Source organism: Ailuropoda melanoleuca, chromosome 12 (assembly GCF_002007445.2).
Source record: "Ailuropoda melanoleuca isolate Jingjing chromosome 12, ASM200744v2, whole genome shotgun sequence".
NCBI lineage: Eukaryota > Metazoa > Chordata > Mammalia > Carnivora > Ursidae > Ailuropoda > Ailuropoda melanoleuca.
Window position 1 is genome coordinate 2,432,502 of NC_048229.1, and position 16,091 is coordinate 2,448,592.

The following is a 16,091-nucleotide window of genomic DNA, read 5'->3' on the forward strand; positions in this document are numbered from 1 at the left end:
CGGGCTGCCTGATTCCAGAGCCTTGTGGGGACACATGACCAGGCTCCTACCAGATTCCATTTAGATCTTCTAAGACAAGGGAAGTTGGCCCCAAGAGGGTGCCAAGCGGGCGCTCACAGTGTTCAGGCTGGGCTCCCTTGCCCGGCTCCTGCTTCCGGACTACGTGGCTGGAAGAAATCCTGAGGTCAGGTGGAGTGGACAGTCACAACATTGCCAATACGTGCTTTTTTTACTGCCTGCCAGTCGTGGTTCTAAGTGCCTTTCACATACGCAGTCCTCACTTCCAGCCAGTAACATGGAAACGTTTACAGTCCCCGTTGTAGAAATAAGGAGACTGAGGCACGGTGCAGTCCCCATGCCTCGGTCGTGGACCTAGTAGGTATGGAAAATCGGGTTCCACGTCACACCATCTGGCTCTGAGCCAGGGTTCCTCACTCTAGGCTCTGCTGCCTCTGTATTAATTTATCGTATATAATATCTCTAATAAACTGGAAACAATAACACTGATTATTTCCACCTGGAGGCATTAAGAAAGATGTAGCATTCGAGTTGGGCCTTGAGCTTATTACCTTAGGATCATTTTTAACAGGAAGCTCCACTGGCATAAAAAACTACAATGTAGGAAATGTACGTATACTTAGTTTCCAAGGGCACCTGTACCGTGTACAGCCAGCCGGCTCTACTGGCGTCTGCTGGACTCAGCAGAGCCTGTAACTGCTGCCAACAGGAAGGAAGTCAAGGATTTCCCTCCTGCTTCTGCATTTTAAAAATTTCTCCTGTCCTTTGGTGCGTATATTTATTAATACAAGCCCTGAATCTAGTAAAGGAAAAGCAGAAAAAGAGGTGATCAGTAACGCCTGGACAGAGAAATAGGAGGAAAAGAGATGGACTCCTAGGACACGATTCCGCCCAATTCTCATGGTTGCCCCCACGCCCCCAGGGGACATTTGGAGAAGCCCGGAGACATTTTCCGTTTTCACAGCTGCAAGGAGGCCATTATTGGCATGTAGTGGGCTGAGTCCAGGGATACTGGTAAATATATAAAGTGCACACAATAGCCCGATAACAAGGAATTATCTGGCCCCAAACGTCAGTATCCTGGGGGCTGAGGAACCGTTCCACGGTGAACTACGTGTGTGTGAGTATCAGAGATCCCTTACCAGTTTCCAGCTTCTAGATTCGACCTTTGTACAAAGCGTGGGAGGCTTCATGATATTTCAGGACACAGTGCAGATGTTATCAACATTGAGAGCATAAAGTACAGGTAGGAATGAGAAAAGTTGGAGAGTCAGGGTGGCAGGAAGAATGGACGGGAGTTGGAGCTGGGCTTATATGGTGCATGCGGGTTTCAGGTGTCTGTGGCTGTGCCAGGGGACACGCTGTGGCCGTGCCCCTGTAGCCACATATGTTTCTGTCAGGGTTCTAGGGGTCAATGGGACTCAGCTCGGGGGCTTCTGCTGGGGTGGGGAGTCCTCTCAAAGGCTCCCTTATGGACACATCTGGGGGGTGGGCGCCAGATTTCAGCCGTGGCCGTGGACCAGACCACCTGCGCTGGCCCCTCCATGTGTCTGGGCTTTTGTGCACCTTGGTGGCTGAGTCCTGAGAGCAAGCATCGCCGGGGAGAAAACCCGGCAGAAGCTAGATCACCTTCTGTGGCCCAGCCTCCCAAGGAACACAGCCTCGCCTGCACACCATTCTTGATGCAGGCGTGAGTCCCCGAGGCCAGCGTGTACTGAGGGCTGGGGCCACCAGAGCTCCCACCACGGCACAGGAGAGTGTCAAAGCCTCCGCGGACACAGGCACTCAGGAATCAACACATCATCTCTTGATTAGAGGTTTATATGCTTAAGTGACAAAGCCAGTGGAGGGACCAAAATGGCCATCTAATTACATTGGTTGAGAAAGGAAAGAGAGAGGAGATTTCAGCTGTCATGCCAGAAAACCAGATAATGGCTGAGCCGGCTGTATCAAGAAAGTGTAGTTGAGATGGATGCAAAGACTTCCTTATGGTTAGATGAATCAAAAGTGCCTGTGGGGAGCAGAATAGGGATAAGGAATGGGGATCAAGATGGCCTTTTGCAGCATTTTACGATAAACCTTTTCACAAACCTAGTATTTTAACAATGAGGTTGCTTGACCCTGATAAAATTTTTTAATTCACATAGAAAGAAGAAGCACCATGCATCTGGCTCGTTATCTATGGCCTCCAGAAGACAGCCTGCTGGTGGAAGGCACGTGCTGTCGCCAGCCTCGTGTGGGCTCGGCAGCGTGGCCTCTCGCAGCATTCCCGTGGGTGGGAGGGTAACTGTATTTTCCCTGGTATGGCTGCTGACATGCAGCGATTCTCCGTACTGTACACAGCCACGAGCTGAGGGAAGACGCACTTTTGAAAACAGAGTGGTCTCTGAATTCGCTTGCAGTGTAGGCCACATCAGTAGCACACAGGTGCTCACTTTGGGCTAAAACTGCAACGACGCACAGAAGCTTCGCCTGGCCTTTGTGCCAGGATGACACACCGATTTGTGAAGCATCCCGTATTTTTAAAAAACACAAATAAAGGTAAAATAAACGACGCACACAAGTTATTTATGCAGTATTACGGCTGGGGAGATGTCGTATTTCTGGGGCGCTGGGTGAGCTCTTCTGTTTTATGGGGTATGAATGAGAAACCGCAGCCCACCGTCTGCCAAGTGTTTGTTGGTCACTGGGGGCAGAGGCTGGGATAACAGGGCATGAACAAACGAGCAAAAGACAAGGACAGGGTGACGAGTCATTGCCGCATTCATAAGGTTACTGATCTTTGTTGGGAAATGAATTGAAGCCTTAGGAAATTAACCACAGTTGAGAAATCACACTGAGGGAGAGAGAAGCTGTGGAGATGTTTGGTCTCCACACCGAGTTGGGCTGCTCTGCCCAAGCACATTACAACAGAAAGCGGGAGAGTGAGGGCCAGCCATGCAGCATGCAGTGGAAATCTTGTTGGCCTCTCATACCTGAGCGGCCTGTTTTGGCTTGGGGCAGAGTTCAGAATTTAATGAATATTTTTATTGTTTGGAAACTGAAGCTGGGGCCTGGAAAATATGGGGGTGCAAATGGCATATTTCCTGAGCCTGCCTCTCTTTGCCGTAAACCGGAATGCACGCACACGGCACACCTGTCGGCATCCAGACCGATCGGCCAGGAGTCTCTTCTGATTGGTCAGCACTCATGCCGTAACAGCTGCTTTAGGATTCCGGCCCCCATAGTTTAAATATCACCTCTGAGTGTGACGTAATTTGACAGAAGGAAAAAAAATCATTTTTATACCAGATATGAGCATCCGTCTTTAACTGCGTGGAATACGGTTTTAATATGAAAACTGGTTTCTTGCGTCTTGACATCTGATGTCCTAGAATTCCATCTGCAGCCGACAGGGAGTCATAAGGTGCCACTTCTTTGTGTTGTTGGACGTGGGTCAGGAGCAGAAGGTAGATTATGGAGAATTAATCGACTTAGCAGAATAGGCCTTTTTTGTACTTAAACATGGGGAAGGTGGCAGAGCGTGTCGTGTTGATAGAGGTCAGGGAAGACTCCCATGTGTAGGTGCCCAAAGGTATTCCTCTGTGTTCTTACAGCCCCGTGCTGTGTGAATCTCATGCTCTCTGAGTAAACTCCAAAAATCTGTTTTATTCAGCCTCCCCGGCGGAGAACAGAGTGTCCCTGAGGGTTTAGGGTTGTGATTCGTCTCTGCCGATTAGATGCACCTGTGTGGTGCTTTCTCTCCGATGCGGGGAAGAGGGAGTCTATGGGATTTGGGGAGCGGCAACAAGGATCTAAGACAATCTGCCTGACTTCCCCGCGTCCCAACTGGGGCAGAAGCAGCAAGTCCACGGTGGACCCACTGAGTGGTTCCAGACCCTGATCTTGGGAGGTCGGCCGGACTCTGTTTCTTCAGCCCTGTCCACAATGCCGAGTCCTCCGCAAATCCCTTCCTGCTGAAATGAGCGAGAGCGGATTCTGTTGTCTGCAACTCAGATCCTTGACTCAACGGGGTATCTCTCAAAACTGAGTGTGGTTTCCAACATATTCTAGAGTAAGGACTAGATACGTGAGAAATGGAGCACATATTCTATGCAACAAATATATTCGCAATACGGGAAGTTGCCAAGGAATCAGGAGGGAGTAACGACGTTGCAGATCGCAGGGAGATGTAGAACGTGCTTGCTCCCAGAGCCTTGCAGCGTAGCTCCCTGATGGTGTCTAGCCTGTCCGTGTGGCTCCTTGATGCAGGGACCTCTCTGTCCTTATTCCCCGAGGACCTGGGCGGATGCTGGTGGAGCATTTGATAGGGTCTTGTTACGTGAGTGTTCAGTTTCTCCGAGGATTGTAAGCAGATGAGAAGAAGCATTATTTCCGAAACCTGCTGTTTGAATTACTGTAAACTTCTGGCCACGGGTCTCCAGGCAAACAAGAATGCCTAGGCATGTTCCTTTGTTAGAAAATAAGCACAGTACTCGCTCCAGATTTTATCAGGGGGCATTCTCTCCTGACATGCGAGAACTTTATAACCACCCAAGTCCTTCCTGGAGCTGCTGTCTCCAGGGTCCTGCCCCGTGCCTTTCACCCTCTTCCAGCCTGGATGGTTCCCTGACCCAGCCTATCTCCAGTGACACCAGACCACTTTCCACATTTTCCTCCGGGGCTTCTCTGACACCCTGGGAGCCCTGCCAAGGGTGGTGTTGACACCCCCGGGGGAGCGCATGCTTCCAGCCTGTAGTCGGACAATTCTGGGAAGCCAGGCCTCTGGAGACGCTAGCTCCCGGGGTCTCAGCTGCAGGCTGGACAACACCAGCTCGTGTGGGCTTTTCCCCCTTCCCACGCCTCAACTCCACTCCCACCCATTGCAAATAAATTAACACCACCTAGAGCCGGTCCTTGGCTCTATTTTCAGGGAGATTCAGAGTAATGCAATATCCAATTTGCAAGTTGGCCAACTGAGGTTGATAATTGTTCAGAAATACTAAGTCTGCATCTCAATGAGAATTTGAAGGAAACCCTTTGAACCACCTTCCTGGTCATCTTTATTAATTAGGGTTCCTTGTAAGCAAAAGAAATTGATTCTGGTTAAGTTTGGATTTTTTTTAAACTACTTTTGAGGTATGGTTGACATATACAAAACTGTGCATGCTTAGTGTATATAACTCAGTGAGTTTGGGGATCAGTTTACACCTCCATGAAACTAGCCCCTCTCTGGAGGCCACAGATGTTAGCATCACCTTACAAAATTTCCCTTATTATAATTACTGTGTGTGTGTGTGTGTGTGTGTGTGTTGAGAACACTTGACATGAGAGCCACCCTCTAAAAAGGAGTTCAGAGAAAGAATATGGGCTCGCTCTCCCAGAGAATGGATGGCACAGAGAAAAGGCAGGAACCGGGCCCTACATGGAAATGCAGATAACAGGGAAGTGACAGGTTTTCAGGCGCTGCTGACAGGGAATGAGATCCCAGCATCCAAAGCTCCTGTCCACTCCCCTCGAGTGGAATTCCCATCCTGGGTGAGTGGAGAGGCTGACCCCGTGGCCTCGGGGATGCCTGCCACCTCCCAGAGGAGAGGGGGGAGGGTTGCTGTGTCTGTCTGTCCAAAGAGAAGCAATGCCTTCCCCAAAGGATTCTGATGTGCTGTTATAGAGAAGAGGTTGGGCAGACAAAAACAGAACCTTCCATCCCAGAGACTCAGAATAAACAGTGTTGTTAGGAAATGTGCCGCAGTGCTTCCCTGAAGTCCTGCCTGGGGGCGAGCTTGCACCCCTTCTCGTGTCCTCCTTAGCGGCCTCTGTAGGAAATGCTTCCTTTGTGTGGCTCTGAGTAAAACAAGTTACCAGGTAACTCTACTCCCCCCCCCCGGAATGCCCATCTTCCCATTTCCTCTCTCGGGGAGCAAGTGGTGTGAAGTCTGGGCGTGGGGGCCCCATGTCCTGGGGACCCTCACCGATGCTGACCTGGCGCCAGCTTCCCACGCCACGGGGAGGAGCAGCCACCCCGTCTGAGCCCCGCGGTGTTCGTTTAATGGCCCGTTTGCCCTCGTCTGCCCCCTCCCGTGGGATGCTCGAAGCTTGCCTGGGACGCTCCTGTTAGGACGGGGCAGCGATGCCGCGAACACCGTATTTATTTTTATTCCTTCCAATCTTCCTCATCTAGGTCAACACACGTGGCCCCATCTCAGAGCCACGTATGAAAACGGCACGTGGTCTCCCCAGGGTCTCCCAACGGTGAAGGCAAAACATGCTTTTCTCCCTGCTCCTTAGGGGCAAGAAGCTATTTGATTTGCTGGTTTCAGCCCAAGACCCGAGAAACATGAGGGCCTCTTTCTGGTGGGTGATGTCAGACAGGACCACGGTTATCTGAGAGCGGCAGGTTTAAATAAGCAAGATTTAGTCATCTTTCCTCTGCAATGCGTTTGGGGGGAGCATCCAGCTAGTGTCCAGGTCCCTTCCCTTTGGCTCGGCCGCTGCACTGGCTTCCTGGGGCCACCGTAAGAAAGGACCACAAATGTGGTGGCTGAAAACAGCAGACGTCTGGAGGTTCCAGGCCAAGCTCAAGGTGTCGGCAGGACCACGCTCCTTCTGAAGGCTCTTGGGGAGAATCCTTCCTTATCTTTTCCAGCTGCGGTAGCTGTTTGCATCCTCGATGTTCCGCGGCTTTCAGATGCACCACCCTGATCCCCGACCGTGCCTCCCAGAGCCGCCTTCTGGGGGGCTCTGTCTGTGTCTTCTCGTCTCATAAAGACACCAGTCATTGGAGGAGGGCCACCCTCGTCTGGGACGACCTCATTTGAACTTAACTCACCATTTCTGCAAAGCCCCTCTTCCCGAACAAGGTCGTATCCTGAGGTTCTGAGTGGACGTGAATGTTGGGGGGACGCTGTCCACTCTGGGGCAACTGCCACTCACAACTGTGTTAATCAGACACTCAGAGAGGATGGACGGTGAACCGGCCACTGTCATAAACTCTCCGACACTGTCAACTCACCAAAACCCCGGGCAGACATTGTGGTACCCTCATTCCATCATTGAAGCTATTAGGCACCGAGTCAGGTGACCATCTGAGGTCACCCACCGGGCAGGGTCAGAGGCTGGATTCACACCTTCCCTGCCCTTGACCCTAATGTGACGCTGGGCCATGTGGCTTTTAGCCCCATGCTCTCACCGTGGGGGAACAAGAAGCGGCCCCCAATCCAGGATCATCTGTGCTTGGCAGCAGGAAGAAAGGGAAAACACAAAAGAACCTTCAGAATCTGCTTTTTTTAACCAACTTTTTTGGAAGCCTCACCAAGTGACTTCCATTTATATCTCATGGACCAGAACTGTGTCACAAATGAGGGACAGCCCCCCAAAAATGCATTAACTATAGCTGGGCATCTTGCAGCCTAAGACAAAATTTGGGTTTTGAGAGGAGGGCAGAAAGGCAGGTGGACGTCGGGGGAGCGACGAACCGTGTCTAACACACACATCAGCCTGTGGGTGCATTTCAGGAGGCCCCCAGTGCTACGTTCCTCTGCCTCCATCACCTTCCTCCCCTCCATTTTAAAGTTAATTTGGAAGGTTGATCATCAGCCTGTGACTGTGCTCACAAAGCGGGAAATCAGGATGCTAGGAGGCACGAGGGTATTAAACAAACAAACAAGCCCTCTAATTCTGGTTCCAATCCATCAGACCTCCGGATGAGACATCACTCCTTGGTTGCATTCCTCAGTCCTCCGCCCCATTAATGTCCCTTACACCCCAGCACGGCACAGTGCTCCGGACCACCGTCCGTCAGGAGCTCCCTTGGAAACCAGGGGAGGCTGCTTTGCCCACGCACGCGGCAGGCTGGACGTGCCGGGGATGGGCGGCCCTGGGAGCAGCTCTCAGGAGGTGCTGTATAAATAACCCAGCTCCCTCGCCCCTCCATAGAACTATTTTTAGGTGTGTATTTTAGGTAATTTCCCTGCAAGGGAATGTGTGGTAATGTATCTCCACATATGGAAATATATAACACACATGGTGTGTTTTGCAACGCGGCTCAGTCCCTGCAGGACTGGCTCCAGCTGCCCACTGCGGTAGCTGGCGGACGCACGCACGCCTCCCTGGCTGTCTCTTCCCGACTCCCCTACTGACACTTCCTGAACACCCCCCCAGTAAGCTGCCCTGCCTTTGAATCCTTTCCCCGAATGTTTCTAGAGGGGATCCAAACTAAGATGTGAGCTGTTGTTTCTCTGGCAAAATCAGAACAGTCATGGTTTCCTTACAATAGATCATGAGTTGAGATCCAAGAAAAGTATCTGTGGCCTCTCTTACGAGGTTGCCTCAAATCACGGTCACCTCCTCCTCCCCTTTCTGCCTCCTCCTGGCGTCTGGAGAGCTTGGAGTCCTGTGGGGCTTGGGATACCCAGGGAGTCCTCGCTGGTGTGCCGTGTGCAGTGCCCAGGTCACAGAAGGGAGCATAGAGCTCCCAGGGAGGACTGAGATGGGACTTTATCAAGACCTCCCTGCCTTGCTTTCCTTGCTCTGAGGGGCTGGGACAGGGGCGACCCATGGCAGTAAGGCAGCTGAGCTTTCCGGGGTTTTATGGGGTCTGATCATCAGCGCATATGTGTGTCGCATCGCAACCCAAACCAAGGCAATGCAGGGCACTCCCACCACCTCTTGCCTGGAGACATGCCATTCACCTCCTGGGGAAAGCAGAGCGATGCCAGAGAGAGGGCTTATGACGTCAGAGAACTGGGAACGCACAGAGAAGGCAGGGAATGCCTGACAGCTCCATCACTGATCCCCACGAGATCCTGTAGGCAGAGCGATGCGTCTAGCCAGAGGCGCCCCCAACATCTGGGCCTGCACCTGCTCACCAGTGAGTCCCAGGGTCGGTCCTTATGGAGCTGACTTGAATGCACGGATGCATTAAGGGCCTTTTGGATTTTACTGTTGGAGCACAGATGCTGCTTAACTCTTCCACCAGAGATGTGCAAAATCGTTCTCTTCTTCCCTGAAACTCGTGTCCAGAGTCATAATGCTGTGCTCCCAGTCTGTTCTTTCCTCTGAGATGAGCCAGTTTGGACCAGAGGGTCAAGGAGCGTTTTCCCGCTTCTTCCCAGAGCGTGAATGGTTCTCCTGGATCTCTGCCCTTTTAGTAGGAACGTAGATGCCGGTGCCCCCTGCCCAGCGGCGGCAGGAAGTCGCACCACCTTCTGACTTCATCCTTTCGTTCTTTTACTATGCTTATGCCCGAAATAAAGTCATGTCAGGCTGGGAACTCGCAAGGGAGGGGGACAAAACAAGTGCATAATCAATGGGCATTTAGAAGCTTTTGCATATTGAGACAGTATAAGGCATGGTCTTTGAAATTCAGGCACATACCAAACTGTGGTCTTTCTTTCAGAATTAAATAATGAAAAAAAATATATATATATAGTTTCACATTCAAATCTAAACCAAATGAGCTAATTATAAGATGAACGAGTCCTATAAAGGAAAAATAAGATCTTACGTAAGAAATATAAAGTTAACATAAGGAAAACAGTTATGCAATGTTGGGATGATACATTTCTATTCCTTCCTCTGGCATGCTTCTAAATGGGAATTTGCGATTTCACATGAAAATCAAATTAGCAAGAACCTGGGCAAGCCTGGCCCTAAGAGACGTATCTCTAGCCCCCATCCTGGCGTCTCGCTGCCGCTCCACCGAGCATAGGCCAGACAAGGTCGGACCTACAGAAGAAACTCAGCGTTTGCGCCGACACAGCCCCTCTCGGGGGCACCGCTGACCTGCAGTTACCAGCACTGAACAAGAGTGCCATGGGCAAGAATTCGGGAGGCTAGTTGTACAGAGGCTGTGGGTTATATGGGGACTTTGATCTTGGTGTGATTGGGGGAGGCAGTCACCGCAGAGGGGAATGAGACGCACTTCTGTTTCTTGAGGCTCAGTGTTCTCCATCTGAGAAATGGGCTCCTGTGATCTCCCGGGGCCCTGTGGGAGGAACTGAAGAAGGGAGAGGTGCACTGGGACAGATGCAGAGTGAGGGTCACCGCTCAGCGTGTGGGACTTGCTGCCCGTGCGGCAGGGTCCGTGCACAGGACTAAGAGCCGGAGACCAGGGAGGCAGGGTGTGGATTCCAGTCCCCCGCAGGCGAGTCCTTACCCACACGTCCTGCAGATGACGTATCGCTAGCACTGTGCCAGGCACTGGGGAGCAGAAAGCAGACCCGCCCCACGGAGCTCACAGCCCGGAAGAGAGATCACCGATTGACTAATTCTAAGTAAGACAGCAACGGTGTTGGAGGCCCCGAGGACATTCTGTGCTTGTGTCTCCGGGGCTCTGAGAGCTGATAACGAGGGCAAGTGGGGACAACCCGGGGGACACCTTGAGCTGAGTGACAAAGGCAGCGTTGAGCAGGCAAATGCATGTTTGGGTGAGTGTGTGTGAGTGTGTGTGTGTGTGTCAATGTGTGTGTTGCTCGTATGTGTCACATCAGGGAGGCTGAGCATGTCATAGGGGCCATAGTAGCATTCCAGATGAACACAGAGCCAGGACCCAGTAAGCCTGGAAAAGGGACAGCCAGGGCAACAGAGTTCCGAGACTGAGGGTCTCCGCCTCCGCGTGCACCCTACTTGCGACACAGGCCGTGAGTGGTGCTAACCTCAGTTGCTTTTAGGGCACTTTGCTCCTCTAGCCAACAGTTCATGGCTGAAGGTGTTATCATTTTGTGTGAGTTCGTACATAATGGAATTGCTAACACATGGTCTCAACAGCTGGATTTCCTGGGTTCAAGTCCCACCTTCACTGTTGCCTAGCTGTGGGACCTTGGGCAAGTTCCACAGCCTCTCTGTGCCATCTGCAAAATGGACAGAACGCTAAGCCTGTCGGTCCGGTCTGAAAACGAACAGGTCCACTCTCGTAGAGGACTTAGAACAGCTCCCGGCAGGTGGCGAGGCGGGTCAAACACAGCAGGAACAGTAGCTTTGCTCCCGCCCCTCCCCACGTGATCCCCTTCCCTGTCTGTTCTCCCCGGTGACTCTGGGCGGTGTGGGCCCTGGGGTCCTCTGTGGGGAAGGGGCCGCACAGGTGCAGGTGTGTGACAGAAAGGTGTGCTTGGGCTTCCAGGAGGCAGAGATCCTGAACACAGCCATCCTCACGGGCAAGACGGTGGCGGTTCCGGTGAAGGTGGTGTCGGTGGAGGAGGACGGCACGGTGGCAGACCTGCTGACGTCAGTGGAGTGCCGGTCGTCCGATGAAGACATAATCAAGGCAAGTGGACACCCCCCTGCCCCCCCCCGGGAGTCCGTGGCCAAGACCGGTGGGGGTCCTAGGGCCCCTCCCAGCCAATTCCGGTGGTGCCGTCGCTGGTGTCAGGAGACCCTCCCCTGATCGGGATATGAAACCACTCTGGAGGCTGAGCCAGGTCTGTGAAGCTCCTGACCTTTCGTGTTTGCCAAGTGCCTGGGGCCTCGTCCCAGCCCCTGGGGAGGCCTTGGAGGCGTGCAGGGGCTGGGAAGGGGGCCAGACCCAGCCTGGCGAGTGTGCGGCCGTGCCCTGGGATGATTGCATAGCGTGGAGCTTGTCTGCAGAGTCAGTGGGGGGGCCGAGCATGCACTTAGTCACCCCCAGCTGTGACTGACAGCCCCAGCCCAGGGAGGAAGAGAAGACACAGTCCCCACTCCGCTGGCCAACCTGGGACTGCTCTGCAGCTGGGGGCACGTGGGGGGCAGCCCTTCATTTACATTCCCTGGACCCCTTCTTTCCTGGCCTCTTCTCTCTCTTTATAATTGAATGCACAGATGAGGTGAAGCCAAGGCTTGCAGGGAGATGCGTTGGTGGGGGCACGCAGCCAGACCCCTTGCGGTGCGCTGCAGTCAGCAGGGGATGGGCTCGTCGTGCTGCCGCTGCCCACCCCCAGCTCAGAGCTGCGGAGGTGAACGCTGCCTGGCCTCTCCTCCAAGCCTGGGGGCGGCGGGAGGGCTGGACGTGAATGTGACACCTTCCCTCTGGGTGCCAGCAGCAGTCCAATCTCAGTCACCCCGCTTGTGCTAGACGGGAGCTACTAAGCCCTCTGCTGTGCTGGGAACTCCAGGGAGCATGCCCACCCCCAGAAAGCAGGGGACAGATGCCTACTGAATCCCCGCTAGGTGTTAGGTCCTGTTCACGATGGCAGGACCACGGTCAGAGGCATAGTCCCTGTCCTGCAGTTGGCTAGAGAGAAGACAGAAGGGAAGGGAGGACGGCTTTGTGACACACCACTCACCCCTGTTCCAGAATCCCCTCTGCAGGTACAGGGCAGGCCGGCCCTGCCAGGGGCACAGACCAATATCTTGGCTCACCCTTGATTTCTCTCTGTCCCCACATCCAATCCCCCAGCAAATCCTGTTGGCCATGCCTTGCAGACATGTCCAGGACCTGACCCTCTTCCACGGCGTCCTGCCACCCCCTAGCCCGCGCTCCCCCCTCTCCCAGGCCCCATGCAATGACCTCCTCGTGGGCTCCCCTGTGGCCACCTCCTTCCCCGTAGTCTGTTGTCAGTGCCACAGCCAGAGAGTTCAAAATGTCAGTCTGATGATGTCGTTCCTCGGCTGCAAATGTCCATATGCTTCCCTCCCATCTCAGAGGAGAAGCCAAAGTGATTGCAGGGACACTGAGGCCTGCCCACCCGCCTGAACTCTGATCTCACTCTTGTCATGTACCCGTTTGTTCTCTCTGTTCCAGCCACACGGGAGTCTTTGCCTTTCCTCTGACGGTTCAGACACCTGGTGGTCCCTCAGCTCCAAACTCCCTTCCCTGCAGGGCTGCATGGTCCCTGGCTTCTCCTTCTCCCCCAGCATTTCCTGGGCAGTGTTGTTTAAGTTGCCACACGTTCCCACAGCACCGTCTTCCCCAGCCCTGCTCATTTTTTATCCATTGTATTTATTCCTCTAAGTTATATGTGTCAATATATATTCCTGTATTTTCACATACATATTTTTATTTTACTTTATGGTCTGACTGCCTCATGGGGATATAGGCTCTGGGAGGGCAGGGCTGTTGGTTCTCTTCCTCTATCACTGTCCGCCGTCGCGTACAACCCTGGGCAGATAGTATGCGCTTAACAAATGTGTGTGGAATGAACGCGTGAACAGCACGGTAATCAGCAAGAAGAGAAAGCGTGAGTTGAATCACGAAAGCGTTCTCGCGGACGTACGCAGCAGAACACTGAGGGTGGGTCCGCATGCGGTCGGCCAGATGACACACGCCGTGGAAACACACTGTGGGCAGAGGGGCGGTGGGAATGAGGGTGGGGAACGCGTTCTTGTAACAGCAGAGGCCGTGGATTCCTGTGAAGGGCGTTTGGGAATGTTCTCACCAGCCTCCATTCACCCTCCTTCTGATAACAGTGATTTTTTTCTCCAGAAAATTCCTCTGTGTCTTTGCCCTTAATCCGTATAACATAAATGGTGCCTTCCAGTGGCCGGGTGACCCAGGGTGGCCACAAAGCCCTGTGTCCCTCTAGATGCCGTCATTGGCTCCAAGAGGGACCTGGTCCCAATCCCAGCCATGGTGACGCCCTCTGGAGCGTCAGGCATAAGTCTCATGAAAGAAGGGGTCCCCCTCCTTTATTCTTGCTACCCTCCTTGACAAGACCTCCCGTAGCCACCAGGTGGTACTGCCTCCAGAAAGGGGCCGACAGAGAAGCCAGAGCCACTCTGAGGGGAAGCCACGTCCTCACGCCGGCGCGCGAGAGCCCAAGTCCCTCCAGACCACGCCAGACTTTCCTGGACACTCCTGAGAATGGATTCCTTTGTGCAGAGCAGTCTGAGTTACGCTTGTTATACCAGCAAAGAAGTCTGCACTTGTATCTATGCCCTAGGAGTCCAGATTGACTCCAGGGATCCTGGGACTCACAAAATCACCTGCAGAACACGGGGGCTCGAGGACGTGCACCTGCAGCCCACAGATGGACACACAGCCTGGAAGTCAGACCTCACCCACCTCGGCTGTCTCTGTGCAGCTCCGGGGATCACAGGTGCCAAGAGACTCCCTTGTGTTCATAATACTTTGGGGTCCTGCGGAGACCCTTGAGACAGAATGCCCAGGGGTCCGTGGAGAAGAACCACTCCCTGCCACCACGTGGGCTCCTGCAAAGCCTCTGAGTGGCACGGTCTGCTTTGAAGCTCCAGTCTTCTCATTTCTCTTTGCTCTTTCTTCCTACCCAGCCAGAGGCAGGATACACCGCGTGTTCTCCCCCGTCCGTATCAAAACCTCCTCGCAGGAAATCCACTGGAAAAGTCATTCGCACTGAATTGTAAATTACGTGAAGGCATGTTACCTTATGCCTCCCAAGGCTGCCGGGTTTTCAAAAGGCAACAGATCCCTAATGGATGCATTTCGGATGTCAGCAGTAATATCCATGGTGATTCTTAGGGGTTGGAAATAACAGAAAATCCCACCCACACCGACTTCAGTTTCAGAAAAAAAAAAAAAAACCCAAAAATATTGTTGGCTGATGTAATTGAAAAGTCCAGAGTCGAGGTTAGTTTATGGGGGTTTTATTCAGAACCTCAAAAGACATCACGAGAACATTCTTTCTCTGTCTCTCCTTCCCTCCCTCCCTCTCTCTCTGTCTCTGTCTCTCTCTCTCTCCCTCTGTCTGTCTCTATTTCTCTATTTCTCTCTGTATTTCTCTATCTCTATGTCTCTGTCTGTGTCTCTGTCTCTCCCTGTCTCTGTCCTGTCTGTCTCTCTGTCTCTCTCTGTCTCTTTCTCTGACTCTCTGTCTTTGTCTGTATCTCTCTGTCTCTTTGTCTCTCTATCTCCGTCTCTCTCTGTCTGTCTCTATCTCTCTTTTTTTTTGTTTTTAAGATTTTATTTATTTATTTATTTGACAGAGAGACAGCCAGCGAGAGAGGGAATACAAGCAGGGGGAGTGGGAGAGGGAGAAGCAGGCTCCCAGTGGAGCTGGGAGCCTGATGTGGGGCTCGATCCCAGGGACCTGGGATCAGGCCCTGAGCTGAAGGCAGACGCTTAACGACTGAGCCACCCAGGCGCCCCTCTCTCTCTCTTTCTATTTCTCTCTGTATCTTTCTCTGTCTCTCTGTTTGTGTCTGTATCTCTATGTCTCTGTCTGTCTCTATATCTCTGTCTTCCCGTCTCTGTCCTGTCTCTCTATATCTCTCTGTCTCTGTCTCTCTCTCTGTGTCTCTCTGTCTCTATCTCTGTTTTTTTCTGTCTCTGTTTCTCTCCATCTCTCTATTTCTGTCTCTGTCTGTCTCTGTCCCTCTCTATCTCTTTCTTGGTCTCTGTCTCTCTGTCTCTCTATCTCTCTCTGTCTCTGTCTCTCTCTGTCTCTCTCAGTCTCTGTCTCTATCTCTCTGTTTTCCTCTGTCTCTGTCTCTCACCATCTCTCTGTCTCTGTCTCTGTGTCTCTGTCTGTCTCTGTCTCTCTGTCTCTTATCTCTCTCCATCTCTATTGCTCTATCTTTCTCTGCCTCTATCTTTGTCTCTCTGTCTCCCATCCCCCATCTGCTGACAGAGCTCCTTCCTTCTGTGTGGCTTTGCTGCCACAGAGGTTGCCCCATGGGAGGGGATGGGTGGCTGGGGCCTGGCTGGAACCCCACCAGAAGGACAGCAGACCTTCCACACCAGTCCTGGGACCTGCTGTGTTGGGGACCCACTTGGGGGGCTTCCTTACCCTGGAGCCCATTGCCGCAGCCCAGCACCCTGATGCCCGTTTGTCCAAAGCCTCATCCCCCAAGCGCATGACCTGCAGAGGCGAGATGGGGAGGGGAGGCCGGGCAACTCCATGTGCTGTCAGCACGGAAGAGGAGCGGGGACCAGGAGAGCTTTGGGGGTGAGGGAATTGTGAGAATCCTGAGAGTGGCACCATGGACAGCTGCTGTGTCACAAGGCGTGGGAGAGCTATCACTGGAGCCGTTGGCTGAGTTCTCTTCTCCGCTCTGGTCCCAGGCGCTCGCTGGGCTCCTAAAAAGATGAGCAGCATCCCTGACAAGGCCGTCCCAGCTGGACCGGGTGAGCCCACCCTCCACCCTTCAGTGATCCCCCAGCTCAGGGTCCTCCCCTGCGTCTCCAGCAGACACACACCACTGGGAAC

The 16,091-nt window shown here is 53.0% G+C and overlaps 1 protein-coding gene and 1 non-coding gene across 2 annotated transcripts in view; both read left to right on the top strand.

The window, feature by feature from the left end:
- Window positions 1–16,091, top strand: part of TMEM132D (transmembrane protein 132D) — a 540,026-nt gene that overhangs the window by 447,835 nt on the left and 76,100 nt on the right. Inside the window, exon 5 of the mRNA XM_034639208.1 lies at window positions 11,117–11,260. Within this exon, the coding sequence (XP_034495099.1) occupies window positions 11,117–11,260 (144 nt within the window). The remainder of the gene's footprint in view (window positions 1–11,116; window positions 11,261–16,091) is intronic.
- LOC117795384 lies at window positions 2,434–2,542 on the top strand. Its single transcript, XR_004619349.1, has one exon. It is a non-coding gene; the product is annotated as a U6 spliceosomal RNA (small nuclear RNA).